Here is a 20,106-nt window from a genome sequence, read left to right as displayed (position 1 = left end):
AATTGTGACAGATTTCTTCATATTAATTTTGTATCCTGCAACTTTACTGAATTCACTGGTGAGCTCTGGTAGTTTTCTGGTGGCTTCTTTAGGATTTTCTATATATAGTATCATGTCATCTGCAAACTGATAGTTTTACTTCTTCCTTTCCAATTTAGATTCCTTTTATTTTTTTCTCTTGTCTGATTGCTGTGGCTAGGACTTTCAATTCTATGTTGCATAAATGTGGTGAGAGAGGGCATCCTTGTCTTGTTCCTGATCTTAGAGGAAAATGCTTTTGGCTTTTCACCATTGAGTATGATGTTAACTGTGGGTTTCTTACATATGGCCTTTATTACGTTGAGGTATGTTCCCTCTATGCCCACTTTCTGGAGAGTTTTTATCATAAATGGGTGTTGAATTTTGTCAAAAGCTTTTTCTGTATCTATTAAGAAGATCCTTTGATTTTTATTCTTTCAGTTTGTTAATGTGGTACATATTCTGAAAATCTTTGCATCCCTGGGATAAATCCCACTTGATCATGGTGTAGGATCCTTTCAATGCGTTGTTGGATTCGGTTTGCTAATATTTCATTGAGAATTTTTGCATCTATGTTCACCAGTGATTTGGGCCTGTAATTTTCTTTTTTTGTGATATCTTTGGTTTTGGTATCAAGGTGATGCTGGCCTCATTGAGTGAGTTCGGAAGTGTTCCTTCCTCTGCGATTTTTTGGAATAGTTTGAGAAGATTAGGTGTTAACTCTTCTCTACGTGTTTGGTAGAATTCAGCTGTGAAGCCATCTGGTCCTGGACTTTTGGTTTGTTGAGAGTTTTTAAATTAGTGATTCAGTTTCGTTACTGGTAATTGGTCTGTTCGTATTTTCTGTTTCTTCCTGGTTCAGTCTTGGGAGATTGTACCTTTCAAAGAATTTGTCCTTTTCTTCTAGGTTGTCCATTTTATTGGCATCTAGTTGTTTGTAGTAGTCTCTTACGATCTTTTGTATTTCTTTGGTGCTGGTTGTAACTTTTCTTTTTTCCCTTCTGATTTTATTGATTTGGACCTTCTCTCTTTTTTTCTTGATGAGTCTGGCTAAAGGTTTATCAATTTTGTTTGTTTTTTCAAAGAACCAATTCTTAGTTTCATTGATTTTTTTCTACTGTTTTTTTTAGTCTCTATTTTATGTTTCTGCTTTGACCTTTCTTTCCTTCTACTAACTTTGGGTTTTGTCTGTGCTTTTTTTAGTTCTTTTAGGTATAAGGTTAGGTTGTTTATTTGAGGTTTTTTTTGTTTCGTGAGGTAAGCTTGTATCACTGACTTCCCTCTTAGAACTGCATTTGCTGCATCCCGTAGATTTTGGATTATTATGTTTTTGTTTTCATTTGTCTCCAGGTATTTTTTTAATTCCTCTTTGATTTCTTCAGTGATCCATTGATTGTTTAACAGCATATTGCTTAACCTCTATGTGTTTGTGTTTTTTGCAGTTTTTCTTGTAGTTGATTACTAGCTTCCTAGTGTTGTGATCAGAAAAGATGCTTGATGTGATTTCAGTTTTCTTAAATTTACTGAGGTTTATTTTGTGACCTAGCATGTGATCTATTCTGGAGAATGTTCCATGTGCACTTGAAAAGAATGTGCGTGCTGCTTCCTTTGGATCGAATGTTCTGTACATCTATTAAGCCCATCTGGTCTAATGTGTCATTTAAGGCTAGTGTTTCCCTATTGATTTTCCATCTGGATGATCTGCCCATTGATGTAAGTGGGGTGTTAAAGTCCCTTATTATTACTGTGTTACTGTCAGTTTCTTCCTTTATGTCTGTTAATGTTTGCTTTATGTATTGAGGTGCTTGTATATTGGGTGCATTTATATTTACAGTTATTATGTCTTCTTCTTGGATTGATCCCTTGATCATAATTTAATGTTCTCCTTTGTCTTTTGTAATAGTCTTTAATGTCTATTTTGTCTAATATGAGTATTGCTACCCCAGTTTTCTTTTGTTTTCCATTTACAGTGTCTCTCTCTATTTCCATATATATATGTGATTGTCTTAAGTTGCTGATCTCTCACCCTTTTTTTTTTTTTTTTGCGATACGCAGGCCTCTCACTGTTGTGGTCTGTCCTGTTGCGGAGCATAGGCTCTGGACGCGCAGGCTCAGCGGCCATGGCTCACGGGCCCAGCTGCTCCACGGCATGTGGGATCTTCCCGGACCGTGGCACGAACCCGCGTCCCCTGCATTGGCAGGCGGACTCTCAACCACTGTGCCACCAGGGAAGCCCTGATCTCTCACTTTTAAATGCATTTTAACAACCCTGCACCTGTACTTCCCTTCCTTTATGATTACTGTTTTTGATATCATATCTTATATCTGATTGTTTTGTGTATCCTTAACTGCTTATCATGGATATAAATGATTTTACTCCTTTTCTCTTTTAACCTTACTAACTTGTGTGTGGATAATTTCCTACCTTTACTGTATGGTTGCCTTTAGCAATGAACTGTTTCATTTTGTAATTTTCACCTTTCTAGTTATGGCCTTTTCTTTTTCACTTAGAGAAGTTCCTTTGACATTTGTTGTAAAGCTGGTTTGGTGATGCTGAACTCTTTTAGCTTTTGCTTGTCTGTAAACTTTTTGATCTCTCCATCAAATCTGAACGAGAGCCTTGCTGGGTAGAGTATTCTTGGTTGAAGGTTTTTCCCTTTCATCACTTTAAATATAGCCTGCCACTCCCTTCTGGCCTGCAGAGTTTCTGCTTAAAAGTCAGCTGATAGCCTTGTAGGAGTTCTCTTGTATGTAATTTGTTGCTTTTCCCTTGTTGCTTTTAAAGGTATTTTTAAAATTTTATTTATTTAATTAATTTATTTTTGGCTGCATTGGGTCTTTGTTGCTGCACATGGGCTTTCTCTAGTTGCGGTGAGCAGGGGCTACTCTTCGTTGCAGTGCAGTGGCTTTTCTTGTTGCAGAGCATGTGTTCTAGGCGCCCAGGCTTCAGGAGTTGTGGCTCGCGGGCTCTGGAGCGCAGGCTCAGTAGTCGTGGCATACAGGCTTAGTTGCTCTGCAGCATGTGGGATCTTCCCAGACCATAGCTCAAACCCGTGTCCCCTGCATTGGCAGGTGGTTTCTTAACCACTGTGCCACCAGGGAAGCCCCCCTTGTTGCTGTTAATATTCTCTCTTTACCTTTAATTTTTGCCCTTAGAACTAGAGTGTGTCTTGTAGTATGGGACTTCTCTGTGCTTCCTGGACTTGGCTGTCTGTTTCCCTTCCCAGGTTAGGGAAGTTTTCAGCTATTATGTCTTCAAATGTTATCAGCTCCTTTCTCTCTCTCTTATCCTTCTGGAACGCTTATAAATGCGAGTATTAGTGCATCTCATATTGTCCTAGAGATCTCTTAAGTGTTCTCATTTCTTTTGATTTCTCTTTAATTCGTTCAGCATCAGTGATTTCCACTACCCTGTCTTCTAGCTCACTGATCCATTCCTCTGTATCATTTAATCTACTTTTAATTCCTTCTAGTGTATTTTTCATTTGTTATTGTATTCTTTATTTCTATCTTCTTGTTCTTTATATTTTCTAACTCTTCATTAAAAACTTCTAATTTCTCATTCTGTGCATCCATTCTTCTCCCGTGTTCTTTGATCATCTTTATGATCACTACCCTGAACTCCTTCTCCAGTAGATTGCCTATCTCCACTTCACTTAGTTCTTCTTCTGGGGTTTTATCTTGTACCTTTATCTGGAACGCGTTACTCTGTTGCCTCATTTTGCCTAAGTTGCTGTTTTTATTTTTATGTATCTGGTATGTTGATTATATTTCCCAACTTTGGAGAAGTGGCCTTTTGTTGGAAATGCCCTATGTGTCCCAGCAGTATGTCCTACCTGAGCTATATGCTCTAGCGGTTCCCCCTATGAGGACTGCATGGGTCTTTCTGTTGTGGTGGGCTATGTGGGCAGTCTGGTATGCTTGGTTGGCCCCTGGGCCAGTTGGTTGCCTTGTGCAGAGGCTGCCAGCTGCTGGTTGGCTGGTCACGAGGTGGCATAAGGTGGCTAACTGCATAACCACAGGGACCCCCGGGGCTTATACTGGCTCAGTGGTGCGGAGAGTCAGGGTCTAGAAGACTCCAGGGCTGTTGCCTGCCCACTGGTGGGTGAAGCCAGGTCCTTGGTTAGTGCTGGTCTACTGGCGGACAGAGCCAGGTCCTGGTTGCAGAGCCCAGGGTCCCAGAGCTTGTGTTGGATTGCTGGGGGGTGGGGGCGGGGGGCGCAGTTCCTGATACAGTTGAGTATGGGGTCTGGGGTGTCCTGAAGCTTGTGTTGGCCTGCTGGTGGGCAAGGCTGTGGCCCAGCTGGTCCCAGCACAGGGTCTGGCCTGCTAATGGGCAGGCTGGGTCCATAAGTTGCAGGACTAGTTTTCTTTCTTTTTTTTTTTAATAATTTTTTTAAATTAATTAATTTGGTTGTGCCAGGTCTTAGTTGAGGCTCACAGGCTCCTTTGTTGAGGTTCACCAGCTTCTTAGTTGTGGCAGGCGGGCTTCCTTAGTTGCGGCTCACCAGCTCCTTAGTTGCAGCAGGAAGGCTTCCTTAGTTGTTGCATGGAAATTCTTAATTGCAGCGTGCATGTGGGATCTAGTTCCCTGACCAGGGTTCGAACCCGGGCCCCCTGCATTGGGAGCGCAGAGTCTTAACCACTGCGCCACCAGGGAAGTCCCGGGACTAGTTTTCTTGAGTCTCATGTCTGTCCCCTGGTGGGAGAAGCTGGTCCAGAGGCTAGAGCAGGCTCTCTGAAGGGCAGGGCCAGGGCCCAGTGGATTCTGGGACTGGTGCATGCCTACTGGTGGGTGAAGCTGGGTCCTGGGCCCTCTGGTGAGCAGGTCCATGTCCCAAGGCTGCATCTGTGGGCTCAGGGGATCTTAAGGCAGCCTGTCTGCTGATGGGTGGGGCTGTGTCCCTGCCCAGTTAGTTGCTTGGCCTGATGTGTCCCAGCACTGGCACCTACAGGCTGTTGGGTTGGGGCCATGTCTTGGCGCTAATGAGCTAGAGGTAGGATTCCACAGTGGCGCTTGCCAGCACCAAGGGTCCACATGGTAGAAGGAGCTCCTAAAAAAGGCTGCTGCCAGTGTCTGTGTTCTCATGGTGAACTCCAGTTGCCTCTTGCCTCTCCGGGAAGCTCTCTAAGATCAGCAAGTAGATCTGGCCTAGGCTCCTCTCAAATTACAGCTTCTGTCCTGTGTCTCAGTAGATTTTGTGTGTGCCCTTTAAGAATGAAATCTCTATTTCCTGCAGCCCTCTGGTATTCCCAAAAGTAATCTCCAGTGGTCTTCAAAGCCAAATGTTCTGGGAGCTCATGTTCCCGGTGCAGACCCCCCAGGCTGGGGAGCCTATGTGGGACTCAAGACTTTGGCAGAACCTTTACAAAGTAATTGTTCTCCTTTGTGGGTCACCCACTGGGGGGTATGGGACTTGACTATATTGCAAGTCTGCCCCTCCTAGCCATCTCGTTGTGGTTCGTTCTTTATGTCTTTAGTTGTAAAAGATCTTTTTTGGTAGGGTCCTGTCTTTTTCATCAATGGTTGTTCTGCAGATGGTTGTGATTTTGGTGTGCCTATGAGAGGAGGTGAGCTCAGAGTCTTTCTACTCTGCCATCTTGGCCATCTCCCTTCCTTAAACCTTTTATATTAGTAAGGAGAAACCCCTTCCTAAGCACCTTGTAACAGGATACACAGCAGGACCTCACCATTATGCAAATCTGGCCTGCCCCTGGGGCCAAGGCACTGCTGCTCTGTGACTGAGTGGGGGAGGGGGTAATGAGGCCTCTACAAGAATTGGGGTTTGCTTTATAGGTGGCATGAGCCAGATTCCTTATGGAGGAGCCTGGGATGAGAGTTCTTTGGCACCAGGGCACCCCCCCCAATACAGTATTAATGTAGTCACCATATGGTACATTACATCCCTATGACTTATTTTATAACTGGAAGTTTGTCTTCTGACCATCTTCACTCATTTGTTCTACTGAAGACCCTTTTTTTTTTTTTTTGGTAAATGAGATGTATTTACTATACAGATACTTAAATAATTGATTTTTTTTTTTTTTTTTTTTGGCTGCACCGTGCAGCTTGCAGGATCTCAGTTGCCTGACCAGGGACTGAACCCTGGCCATCGCATTGAAAGCTCCGAATCCCAGCCATTAGGCCACCGGGGAACTCCCTAATTGAAATATTATTAATGCTTACAGTAAAGAAGTTCACAATCTCTGCAGTAATAAAACAGTATGTTCTAAAACAGTCTGAAGATCATTGAGAGAAATTTGTGTAACTTTCAGTCTGACCAATTAAAATTTCCAGATGATAACTAAGCATGAGATTTTAGGAGAAATTCCATCAAAAAGAAAGAGCATATGAAATGGTTATTCAAGGAGTCAAAGAAAAAAATGGACCCAGATAAAAATGAATTAGTCTGTGGTCAAACTGATGACAAATTCAGTATAATGAAATTGAGGACCAAGTTGTGAACATTATGTCTTAGAGGATATTCATGTGAAATATGAAGTTATGTAGGGAAATTTACATACTTAAAACATTTTGGTATGAACATGGCCATATTGCACTGGATTGTGGAAAAGGAGAGCCCAAAAAGATGTATTTGCAGATTTTTAAAAGATATCAGTTGAGTGTCAAAATTTTGAAAATACAGTATTCGGGAATAAATTGTGTGGATTTGGGGATCTGTACAAGGTGAATTTTTCTGTTTTTAGTGATTTTATCAGTTGACCGTATCGGTAAACAACGAGTTTTCAGGGTGCATTCTCATACTTTCAAAGTGAGGAGTAAGTTTACGGTGAAGTCTTTCATTAAACTGAAGAAGGGATAGATAAATAGAAAGTTATTTAGAGAGGGAAAGTCATTAATCCATTTTGTTTATGGGAAGTTTGTGTATTGTAGATTTCCAAGGGAGCAAAGTGGATATTCCCTCAATTTCAGAACTATTTTTAATGTAGCTCTCTGTGTACTAACATTATAGAGCTGATTGAAAATATTAAGCGTTTGAAAATTAGACAAAACAATTCGTTTGACCTACAAATCTTTGATTATGGTACCAGCCAAGATCTCTAGTTTAGAGATATACCTGTGCAACAGTCAGCATTTCTGTTACAAGTCTGGCACCTATTTTTCTAAAGCAAAGGAATGAAACATTGTGTAAAACTTTGTTTTTAAGTTATATAAATGATTCTGGGCTACAGAACTACATATTGCTATCTGATAGTTATTAAAAGTAATTGGTATTTCAAGCAATCAGACCAACATAGTTCTATGATTATGTCACTTCTGATGTTTTTATCCGCAGGGTATTAAACTCATAGCTTTTAGTCTAACATTCAGCAATAAAAAAGTTTTACTTTAATATTTTCTAGGTGCCCAAGGTCCTAATGAAATGCAGTCTAAAAAAGCCTGTTCTGACTCACATGAAGAAGTGTTGAACACTCCCTTATCTAGTTTTTTGTCCAAGAGTGGGACATCCTTTGTTGAAGACAGTGAGTAGTAATGCATTGAGTTCTTGAGACTATTGCTGTGAGTTGAAGCCTATCGTTCTTGTGGCAGTTGCTATTAGCCTTTTTACTTTTGTTGCTCTACAATTAATGCGATTCATTTTGGTTTTATGTGACCTCATTTGTAAATGTTTGCTATTAATTATGAACTCGGATTTCTTCATAAGATGGTCTTTGGTCACATGTTTTGCATCTGCTATTTTATTTAAATCCTCTCCTCTCAAACAGAGACTTTAGGACAATAAGAGTCTGTTACGTTAGACTGATTAGATGTCAGTTGGTGGTCTTCAAATTATAATAACTTGAAAAATATTCTCATTTTGTATTGTCTCTGAGGTTTTCATATGGTTAGTATTATATAAAGTCATTGTTAATGGCTAACTATTTTTATAACATGTGGATAAACCATAATTTATATAGCTATTCTTTAAGCCATTTAGGTTTTTAGTAATTTTTCATTGTTTTTAAATGACTTTAGGAAGCATTTTTATGATAATAACATTAAAATTGCATTCTTCCTGATTTAATTAGGTCCCTACTTGTTTACTGAGGATGAGTCCCTATTTTCATTGTTTTTTAGGTGTGTTTTTTTTTTCTTAAGTTTAAAATACAGTTCTAAGTAGTGTGTGTGAACATGTTTGTATAGGGTATGTGTATATATAAAATGATACAGGATATATATATATATATATAAAAAATGGTTTATTTCTTAGAGTTCATCTTAATGTCCACTTTGATTTGTCCAACTAGCAGAAATTCCTTCTGTGGATATGATCCCAAATGCTAGGAAGTTAGGAGAGCCTATCCGATCAGCTATTCCTTTACATCCACCTTACCATCCTTCAGCGCCTCGAGCTCCCTGCCCCATAGGAAAAGAATACTTGCGTTCAAGTCACTGCTCCCCTACTGTGAATTCTACTGGAGAAGGCACAGCATTTTCTGTGGTAAGTGGAAAAGCTTGCTTTCAACTGGTGAAAAGTCTGTAGATTTAAAAAGGTTTCTGCTAGAATTGTAGTCAAGGATACTGCACTAATCAGAGCACTGTACTTCTTAAAATTTACCTCTGCATATACCTGTATATTCTTACCCTAGGAAGATAGGGACAGGATGACTATGTAAAAGGGGAAATAGTAAGAGCCAACACATACTGAGTGTTTATTTTGTGCCAGGCACAGTTCTGCCTAATTTGCAGGTATCGAAGAAATTTCTTCTTACAGCACAGCTCTCGAGTAGGTACTATTTATATTTCCCATGGGGAAGCTGAAATAGAGAGCTTAAGAATCTTGTCTGAGGTCACACAGCAATTGTAGAATTAGGATTAGAATTCAAGCATTCTAGTTTCAGTACCCATATTGTATGTCTCTAATTGAGTAATTGAAATGTTTTAACATATAGAAAAGTGTCAAAACTAATCTTTCATCCATATTCCTATTATCCAGCATGAACTACTGTTAACATTTTGGCCTATTAGCTTCCACTCTTTTCTTCTTTGAAAATAAAATCCTTTTTTACACAGTCATCCTTTTTCTATCTTTTTAGCAACAAGAACGCTCAGGTATATGCCAAGGGTAAATTTATAAACAATGATACACTCTCATAATTAAAAATTCATACAGTGCCGAAAAAGTAGTTAGCATTAGGTGACCATAATTCTAAACATTCTGTGCATCTATTTAGATAGGAGGGTGGATGGATAAAAAGAGAAAAAAGGGATCATAGGATAATGGTTACATTTGGGGAAGGCTTGCAGGGATGGTGGAAGGCCTTCTGAGTTGCTGGTAATATTCTTTTTCTCTACCTGGGTTGCAGTTAGGTGGGAGTATTCTTTTTCAAATAATTCTTGAGCAGGACACTAACTTCAATTTTAAACGTTTTTTAAAAATGTGATTATATTATAGTTATTTACTAAAAAGTATTAAATTTAATTTTACTTTAATAGAAGAAAAAGATACTGAAGTGAAATTGAAGAGATTGTTAAACATCAGATGTTTCTTTATCACAAGAAATATTTTCTATAAGATTCCCTCTAAAGTTAAGAAATAAATTGTTTAAAATGTTGAGCTTATATTCATATTTTGGAGGTTTTGTCTTGTTTCAGTTTTGGACAGTTTCTATTGACTTCTTGATATGAAAGATAATGACTTTAATACTTTCCACTTGCGATTTGATCATTTTTTCATTGTCCACATGTAGCTGTAACCCCTAAATTTTTATATTTGAGAACACCTTACTTGCATTTATATTTGAATGCAATCCTGAGCCATGCTTTTTCTTTGAGTACAAGTTTATAGACATTGCTCCATCCTTTGGCATTGGGAATCAATGGAGTGTTTTGACAAATGTGTGTCTTAAAAAAGCAAAACATGGAGAATGAAGGGATCTAGCTTTGTGTTACAGGTCCTCCCTTCCCATCACACCCAAAATGTTCTTCTTTTTGTGTCTTCCTTATATCTCTTTCAAATCAACTCTGTTTTTAATAGGAACCAGATAATAGAGTTTTCTTAAATTCCAAGTTGTCTAAAGATGGCAAACAGGAAATGTATCCAGTTCAGGTCCAAGGCCCTAGGACAAGGAAGCTTCCCAAAGGAAAAAGGTAACATTACTGTAGGCTTCAATGTTTACAGTCTGTCTGCAAAGGGATTTGAAGAGTTAAGGATATACTCTCCAAATTTTGCTGTGAAGACCAGTATGAAATATTTGGTAAAACATGTATTACAGTAGTTTTGAACTAAGTAATGTACATACACTTGTCTACTTAAATATGTCACAAGGTCACTTTTTATTACAGGTATGAAAACAGAACTGCAGTCTCATCCTGGGATTCACCTTTCTCCCAGAGGGCAGGAAAGAGGTTAACAGAACAAGAATTACATGCAGTATCAGAGAAACTATCTCAGCGCCTCTCTGAACTAGATTGGGCAAGTCTTGTTTTTTAATCTGTATTGAGATTGCCATAGTTGGTGAGCATTTAAGTGATTTTACAATTGAAGGTGAGAGCTAAGCTAAGGTACTAGGAAGTTAGTTGCGTCTTACTTACTGAAAATCTTCCATAAGTCAAGCAGGTAGGACATAGGATGAGAAATTATATCCTAGCCTTTTATTATGTAACCAAATTTGGTATAGATTTATCCAAATTTTTATCAAATTCTATCTATTTATTTATTTATTTGGCTGTGTCAGGTCTTAGTTGCGGCATGCGGGATGTTTTATTGAGGTGCCCGGGCTCTTCATTGCGGCACGCGGTCTTCTCTAGTTGTGGTGTGTGGGCTCAGTAGTTGCAGCCCGTGGGCTCTCTAGTTGTGGCGTGCAGGCTCCAAAGTGCACAGGCCTCAGTAGTTGTGGCGCGTGGGCTGTAGAGCACACAGGCTCAGTATTTGTGGTACGCAGGCTCTAGAGCGCACGGGCTCAGTAGTTGCTGTGTGCAGGCTTAGTTGTCCTGTGGCACGTGGGATCTTAGTTCCCCAACCAGGGATTGAACCCGTATCCCCTGTATTGGGAGGCGGATTCTTAACCACTGGACCACTCGGGAAGTCCCAAATTTTTATCGAATTCTGATGAAAACTAAATAATTTAATGTAACTGATTATATTAAACCGTATATCTTTAGATATATCTGTATTGTTTCCCTTTGTCACTAAAGACACATTTGGTATAAAATTAGATGGATCTCTGATTTTCACAAAATACTGTAGTTTGGGGGTATCATTGAATAAATATATTAAATCCCTATGTGACTTACTCTTAAGTTTATTGAAACTGAATAGTCCATGGCATTGATGTATATATATCCTTTAGAAACTATGCATAAGCGTCTGAAAATTTGTGTCTAAACTTGGGCTTAATTATCTGAGAAAACTTTTAAAAGGTTATATCTGTCTAATCTTTCCAACTTGCATTCTGCTGAAGTCAATGAAAGATGTTAAAAAGAATTTTCTTGATAGATGTTAAAAAGTGCCCTGGGTGATCGAATTAAAGAGAAGACCAGCTTTGAAGAGGAGGATATTGGAAATGAAGAGGTGGAAAGTGGAAATGATGAGACACTGTCTCAGCATAGTGACAGCATCGTGGAGTATGGGCCGAAGAAGCAAAGGCCAGGTACCTATCTCAGGCCAGGTTAAGGACGTCCCCAGAAACCACTTAGCCACTCTGATCTAATGACTGGCTTTCTTTTTTAAATATTTCAGAAATATGTGAAAGCATCAAAAATAATATCAAATACCTGTATCTCCATCTAGAAGTAGCAGATGTTAACAGTTATATTTGCTTTACACCTTTTGTGTTTAAGAAATAGAGTTAAAATCTCTTCTCTTGTCCCCACATTCTTTTTCTTTCCCTCAAAGAAATTACTCTCTCATAGTTGGTATCTTTTCTTCATATCTCTGTTTTTTATTTTTAATTTTTTCCAGGTTTATTGAGATATAATTAACATACAGCATTGTATCATATAAGGTGTACAACATAATGATTTGATATATGTGTATATTGCAGAATGATTACTACAGTAAGTTTAGTTAACATCTGTTATTTCACATTCAGTTTTTTTATGTGATGATAACTTTTTTAAATTAATTTATTTTTATTTATTTTTGGCTGTGTTGGGTCTTCGTTTCTGTGCAAGGGCTTTCTCTAGTTGCGACGAGTGGGGGCCACTCTTCATCGCGGTGCGCGGGCCTCTCACTGTCGCGGCCTCTCTTGTTGCGGAGCACAGGCTCCAGACGCGCAGGCTCAGTAGTTGTGGCTCACGGGCCCAGTTGCTCCGCGGCATGTGGGATCCTCCCAGACCAGGGCTCAAACCCGTGTCCCCTGCATTGGCAGGCAGACTCTCAACCACTGCACCACCAGGGAAGCCCTGATGATAACTTTTAAGATCTAATCTCTGAGCAACTTTCAAATACAGAATACAGTATTAATTGTAGTCACCATACTGTACATTATATTCTGAGAACTTATAACTGTAAGTTCTACCTTTTGAACAAGTTCACCCATTTCACCCATCCTTCATACCCCCTACCTCTGGCAACCACCAGTCTGTTCTTCTCTGTATTTTATGCATTTGATTTTTTAAAATTCCACATAAAAGTAATATCATAGAGTATTTGTCTTTGTCTGACTCATTTCACTTAGCATAATGCCCTCAAGGACCATTCATGTTGTGCAAATGGCAGAATTTCCTTTTTTATGGCAGAATGATATTCCATTGTGTATATATCACATTTTCTTTATCCATCGACTGAACACTTCGTTGTTTGCATGTCTTTGCTGTTGTAAATAATGCTTCAGTGAACATCTTTTTGAGGTAGTGATTTCTTTTCACTTCTGGATATATACCCAGAAGTGGAATTGCTGGATCATATGGTAGTTTTATTTTTAATTCTTCCAGGAACCTCCATATTGCTTTCCATAATGGCTGCACCATTTACATTCCCACCAAGGATTCGCAAGGGTTACCTTTTCTCTACATCCTTTCCAACACTTGTTACTTCTTGCTATTTTTGAGGATAGCCATTCCCATAGGTATGAGTTGATATCTAATTGTGTTTTTGATTTGCATTTCCCTAATCATTAGTGATGTTGAGCACCTTTTCATGTACCTGTTGGCCTTTGTATGTCATCTTTGGAAAAATGTTCAGTTCCTCTGCCTATTTTTTAATTGGATTTTTTTTTCTTTCTGCTGTTGAGTTAATACTTTGAATATTAACCCCTTATCAGATACCTGATTTGCAAATATATTCTCCCATTTGGTAGATTGTCTTTTCATTTTGTTGGTGGTTTTCTTTGCTTTGCAGAAGTTTATTAGTTTTAATAGCCCCACCTCTTTATTTTTGCTTTTGTTGCCTTTACTTTTGGTGTCAAATGCAAAAAATCATTGCCAAGGCCAGTGTCAGCCAGGTTAGTGCCTTTTTACTTACCTTTATTTCTTCTAGAAGTTTTATGGCTTCAGGTCTTATGCTCAAGTCTCTTAATTCATTTTGAGTTGATCTTTGTGTTTGGTGTAAGATAGGAGTCCAGTTTCATTATTTTGCATGTGGTGTCCAGTTTTCCCAACACCATTTATTAAAGAGGGTATCCTTTCCCCATTGTATATTCTTGGCTCCTTTATCATAAATTAATTGACCATATATTCATGGGTTCGTTTTTGGGCTCTCTGTTGTGTTCCATTAAGCTCTGTGTCTGTTTTTTGCCAATATATTGTTTTGATTACTGTAGCTTTGTAATATAGTTTGAAATCAGGAAGTGTGATGGCCTCCAGCTTTGTTCTTTTTTCTCAGGATTGTTTTGGCTATTTGGGGTGTTTGTGGTTCCAAACAAATTATATGATTGTTTGTTCTATTTCTGTGAAAAATACCATTGGAATTTTCATAGGGTTTGCATTGAGTTTGTAGATCTCTTTGAGGAGTATGCACATTTTAACAGTATTAATTCTTCCAATCCATGAACACAGATCATCTTTCCATTTATTTGTGTCTTCTTTAATTTCTTTCATCAGTGTCTTATAATTTTTGGTGTACAGGTCTTTCACCTCCTTGGTTAAATTTATTCCTAGGTATATTATTCTCTTTGAAGCAGTTGTAAATGGGATTTTTCCTTAATTTATCTCTTTTTATTTTTTTAAAGAGGAGAAAACAAAAGTTTAGTAACACATATATATGGGAGAGACCTAGGAAAACTGAGTAACTCCAGTTTCTCTGATAGTTTGTTATTAATGTATAGAATTGCAACTATTTTTGTACAGTTGACCCTTGAACAATGTGGATTTGAACTGTGCAGGCACTTATACATAGGTTTTTTTCAATAAATACGTACTATACTACTATACTGTCATCAGTGCCAGTTGAATCCATGGATGCAGAACTGTGGATACGGAGCACTATCTGTAAAGTTATACTCAGATTTTTGGCTGCGTGGAATCAGTGCCCTAAGGAACAACTGTATATTGATTTTGTAACCTGCAGTTTTACTAACTTCGTTTATTCTAACAGTTTTGGTGGCTTCTTTAGGGTTTTTTATATATAATGTGATGTCATCTGTAAAGTTATATTTCTTCATTTCTGATCTGGATGTCTTTTATTTCTTTTTCTTGCCTAATTGCTCTGTCTAGGAGTTGTAGTCTATGTTGAATAAAAGCAGGCATCCTTGTCTTGTTCCTGATCTTAGAGGAACTACTTTCAGCTTTTCACTGTTGAACATGTTAGCTATGGGCTTGTCATATATGGCATTTATTATGTTGAGGTACACTCCTTCTATACCCAGTTTGTTGAAAGTTTTTAAAATGAATGGATGTTGAATTTTGTTAAATGTTTTTTCTTTATTTATTGAGATGATAATATGATTTTTATCTTTTGTTTGGTGTACACAGTGACGGATTTGTGAATGCTAAACCATCCTTGCACTTCTGGAATAAATCCCACTTGATCATGGTGCATGATACTTGTAGTGTACTGTTGAATTCATTTGCTAATATTTTGTTGAGGATTTTTGCATCTATGTTCATCAGGGATATTGGTCTGTAATTTTTTGTGGCGTCCTGTCTGGTTTTGGTTTTAGGGTAATGTTGGCCTTGTAAAATGAGTTTGGAAGTGTTTCTTCTTCTGTGTTTTGGAAAGGTTTGAGAAGGATTGGTATTCTTTAAATGTTTGGTAGAATTCACCAGTGAAGCCATCTGGTCCTTGACTTTTTTTTTTTTAATTTTTATTTTATATTGGAGTATAATTGATTAACAGTGTTGCATTAGTTTCAGGTGTACAGCAAAGTGATTCAGTTATACGTATATCCATTCTTTTTCAGATTCTTTTCCTATATAGGTTATTACAGAATATTGAGTAGAGTTCCCTGTGCTGTACAGTAGGTCCCTGTTGGTTATGTATCTTTTTTTTTTTTTTTCCCGGTACACAGGCCTCTCACTGCCGCGGCCTCTCCCTTTGCGGAGCACAGGCTCCAGACGCACAGGCCCAGCGGTCATGGCTCACAGGTCCAGCCGCTCCGTGGCATGTGGGATCCTCCCAGACCAGGGCACGAACCCATGTCCCCTGCATCAGCAGGTGGACTCTCAACCACTGCACCACCAGGGAAGCCCGGTTATGTATCTTAAATAAAGCAATGTGTACATGTCAATCCCAAACTCCCAATCTATCCTTCCTCTCAACCCTTCCCCCTGGTAACCATAAATTTGTTCTCTAAATCTGTGACTCTGTTTCTGTTTTGTAAATAAGTTCATTTGTATCTTTTTTTTTTTTTTTTTTTTAGATTTCACATATAAGCGACATCATATGCTATTTGTCTTTCTCTGTCTGACTGACTTCACTTAGCATGATAATCTCCAGGTCCGTCCATGTTGCTGCAAATGGCATTATTTCATTCTTTCTAATGGCTGAGTAATACTCCATTGTATATATATACCACATCTTTATCCATTCATCTGTTGATGGACATTTAGGTTGCTTCCATGTCTTGGCTATTGTAAATAGCACTGCAGTGAACATTGCAGTGCATGTATCCTTTCAAACTCTCGTTTTTCTCCAGATATATTCCCAGGAGTGGGATTGCTGGATCATATGGTTTTTAGTTTCTTAAGGAACCTCCATACTGTTCTCCATAGTGGTTGTACCAATTTACTTCCCCACCAACAGTGTAGGAGAGTTCCCTTTTCTCCACACCCTCTCCAGCACTTACTGTTGGTAGACTTTGATGATGGCCTGGTATGTGGTGATATTGCATTGTAGTTTTGATTTGCATTTCTCTGATAATTAGCGATGTTGAGCATCTTTTCATGTGTCTCTTGGCCATCTGTATGTCTTCTTTGGAGAAATGTCTGTTTAGATCTTCTGCCCATTTTTTGATTGGGTTGTTCTTTTTTTGTTTTTGTTTTTTTGACAGTGAGCCGCATGAGCTGCTTGTAAATTTTGGAGATTAATCCCTTGTCGGTCACATTGTTTGCAAATATTTTCTCACATTCTGTGGGTTGTGCTTTCGTTTTGTGTATGGTTTCCTTTGCTGTGCAAAGCTTTTGAGTTTAGTTAGGTCCCATTCATTTATATTTTTTATTTCCATTACTCTAGGAGATGGATTGAAAAAGATATTGCTGTGATTTATGTCAGAGTGTTCTGCCTGTGTTTTCTTATAAGAGTTCTATATTGATAGTATCTGGTCCATTTAGGTCTTTATTTTGAGTTTATTTTTGTTTATGGTGTTAGAGAATATTCTAATTTCATTTTTTTTTTACATGTAGCTGTCCAGTTTTCCCAGCATTATTTATTGAAGAGACTCTCTTTCCTCCATTGTATAGTATTGCCTCCCTTGTTGTAGATTAATAAACCATAGGTGCATGGGTTTGTTTCTGGGCTTTCTGTCATGTTCCATTGAGCTATATGTCTGTTTTTGTGCCAGTACCATACTGTTGTGATGACTGTAGCTTTGTATCAATAGTATAGTCTGAAGTCAGGAAGCCTGATTCCTCCAGCTCCATTTTTCTTTCTCAAGATTGCTTTGGCTATCCAGGGTCTTCTGTGTCTCCATACAGATTTTAAGATTTTTTTTGTTCTAGTTCTGTGAAAAATGCCATTGTCAATTTGGTAGGGATTGCATTGAATCTGTAGATTGCCTTGGCTAGTACAGTCATTTTGACAATATTCGTTCTTCCAATCCAAGAATGTGGTATATTTTTCCATCTGTTTGTGTCATCTTTGTTTTCCTTCATCAGCATCTTATGGTTTTCCAAGTTACAGGTCTTTTGCCTCCTTAGGTAGATTTATTCCTAGGTATTTTATTCTTTTTGATGCAATGGTAAATGGAGATTGTTTCCTTAATTTCTCTTTCTGATCTTCTTAGTGTACAGAAATGCAACAGATTTCTGTGTATTAATTTTGTATCCTGCAATTTTACCAAATTCATTGATGAGCTCTAGTAGTTTTCTGGTAACATCTTTAGGATTTCTATGTACAGTATCATGTCATCTGCAAACAGTGACAGTTTTACTTCTTTTCCAATTTGGATTCCTTTTATTTCTTCTCTGATTGCTGTGGCTAGGACTTCCAAAACTATGTTGAGTATAAGTGGTGAGAGTGGACATCCTTGTCTTGTTCCTGATCTTAGAGGAAATGCTTTCAGCTTTTCATTGTTGAGTATGATGTTAGCTGTAGATTTGTCATATATGGCCTTTATTATGTTGAGGTATGTTCCCTCTCTGCCCACTTTCTGGAGGGTTCTTTTATCATAAATGGCTGTTGAATTTTGTCAGAAGCTTTTTCTGCATCTATTGAAATGATCATAGGATTTTTATTCTTCAATATGTTGATGTGGTGTATCACACTGACTGATTTGCAGTTATTGAAAAATCCTTGCATCCCTGAGATAAAATTCCACTTGATCGTGTTGTATAATCCTTTTAATGTATTGTTGGATTCAGATTGCTAGTATTTTGTTGAGGAGTTTTACGTCTATGTTCATCGGTGATATTGGCCTGTAATTTTCTTTTTTTTGTGGTATCTTTGTCTGGTTTTGGTATCAGGGTGATCGTGGCCTCATAGAATGAGTTTGGGAGTGTTCTTTCCTCTGCAATTTTTTTGGAATAGTTTGAGAAGGATAGGTGTTAACTCTTCTCTAAATGTTAGATAGAATTTACCTGTGAAGCCATCTGGTCCTCGACTTTTGTTTGCTGGGAGTTTTTAAATCACAGTTTCAATTTCAGTACTTGTGATTGGTCTGTTCATATTTTCTATTTCTTCCTGGTTCAGTCTTGGGAGATTTTACCTTTCTAAGAATTTGTCCATTTCTTTCAGGTTGTCCATTTTATTGGCATCTAGTTTGTAGCAGTCTCTTATAAGATCCGTTGTATTTCTGTGGTGTCTGTTGTAAGTTCTCCTTTTTCATTTCTAATTTTACTTATTTGGGCCCCCTTCCTGTTTTTCTTGATGAGTCTGGCTAAAGCTTTTATCAATTTTGTTTATCTTTTCAAAGAACTAGATTTTAGTTTCATTGACCTTCTCTATTGTTTTCTTTGTTTCTATTTCATTTATTTCTGCTCTAATCTTTATGATTTCTTTCCTTCTACTGAATTTCGGTTTTGTTTGTTCTTCTTTCTCTAGTTGCTTTAGGTGTAAGGTTAGGTGTTTATTTCTGATTTTTCTTGTTTCCTAAGGTAAGATTGTATCACTATAAACTTCCCTCTTAGAACTGTTTTGCTGCATCCCATAGATTTTGCTTTCATTTTCATTTGTCTCTAGGTATTTTTTGATTTCCTCTTTGACTTAAGTGATTCATTGGTTGTTTAGTAGCATATTGTTTGGCCTCCACGTGTTTGTGTTTTTTACAGTTTTTTTCTTGTAGTTGATTTCTAATCTCAGCATTGTGGTTGGAATAGATGCTTGATATGGTTTCAGTTTTCTTAAATTTACCAAGGCTTGCATTGTGATCCAACATGCGATCAATCCTGGAGAATGTTCTGTGTGCACTTGAGAAGAATGTATACTCTGTTGATTTTGAATGGAATGCTGTATAAATATCAAGTCTATTTGGTTTAATGTGTCATTTAAGGCCTGTGTTTCCTTATTTATTTTCTATCTGGCTAATCCATCTATTGATGAAAGAGGGGTGTTAAAGTCCCCTACTATTATCATGTTACTGTTGACTTCTCTTTTTATGGCTGTATTTATTTACCTTATATATTAAGGTGCTCCTATGTTGGGTGCATATATATTTACAGTTGTTATATCTTTTTCTTGGATTGATCCTTTGACCATTGTGTAGTGTCCTTTGTCTCTTACAGCAGTCTTTATTTTAAAGTCTATTTTATCTGAAATGGGTATTGCTACTCCAGCTTTCTTTTGATTTCCATTTGCATGGAAAACCTTTTTCCATCCACTCACTTTCATTCAATATGTGTCCGTAGATCTGAAGTGGGTCTCTTGTAGACAGCATATATATGGGTCTTGTTTTTGTATCCATTCAGCCAGTCTGTGTCTTTTGGTTGGAGCACTTAATCCATTTATGTTTAAGGTAATTATTGATATGTATTTTTTTATTGCCCTTTTGTTAATTGTTTGGGATTTCTTTTTGTAGGTCTGTTTTCTTCCCTTTCTCTTTTGTTCTCTTCTCTTGTGATTTGATGCCTAACTTTAGTGTTGTCTTTGGATTCCTTTTTCTTTTTTGTGTGTGTATTTTTGTAGATTTTCAGTTTGTGGTTACCGTGAGGTTTTGATATAGCAGTCTATATATAAACAAGATTGTTTTAAGTTGCTGGTTTTTTAATTTCAAATGCAATTCCAATATCCTGCATTTTTGCTTTCCTCTTCTCACAGTTGCTGGTTTTGATATGATATTTGCATGCAGATGATTTCCTACCTTTACTGTATGTTTGCCTAATGGTGAGCTTTTCTATTTGTATTCTTCTTGTTTCTAATTGTGCCCTTTTCTTTTCTGCCTGGAGAAGTTCTTTAGCATTTGTTGCAAAGCTGGTCTGGTGATCCTGAATTTTCTTAGCTTTTGCTTGTCTGTAAAGCTTTGATTTCTCCTTTGAATCTGAATGAGAGCCTTACTGGATAAAGTATTCTTGGTTGTAGGTTCTTCCCTTTGATCATTTTATTAATTTATTTA

General features: G+C 37.8%; 1 protein-coding gene across 6 annotated transcripts in view; it reads left to right on the top strand.

Annotated features, from left to right (window-relative positions):
- The window catches only part of CEP95 (centrosomal protein 95), a 59,459-nt gene that overhangs the window by 15,864 nt on the left and 23,489 nt on the right, over positions 1-20,106 (top strand). For 4 of the 6 annotated variants that reach the window (XM_082860469.1, XM_082860466.1, XM_082860470.1 and 1 more), the window contains 5 exons: positions 7,384-7,503; positions 8,269-8,462; positions 9,999-10,111; positions 10,307-10,436; positions 11,460-11,613. In XM_082860469.1, coding sequence (XP_082716595.1) covers positions 7,384-7,503; positions 8,269-8,462; positions 9,999-10,111; positions 10,307-10,436; positions 11,460-11,613 — 711 coding nt within the window. The remainder of the gene's footprint in view (positions 1-7,383; positions 7,504-8,268; positions 8,463-9,998; positions 10,112-10,306; positions 10,437-11,459; positions 11,614-20,106) is intronic. The other 2 variants (XM_082860468.1, XM_082860467.1) reach the window with 2 other exon arrangements.

The sequence above is a fragment of the Leucopleurus acutus genome (genome assembly GCF_964270905.1).
Source record: "Leucopleurus acutus genome assembly, chromosome: 19".
Classification (NCBI taxonomy): domain Eukaryota; kingdom Metazoa; phylum Chordata; class Mammalia; order Artiodactyla; family Delphinidae; genus Leucopleurus; species Leucopleurus acutus.
This window is presented reverse-complemented; position numbering and strand designations above follow the sequence as displayed.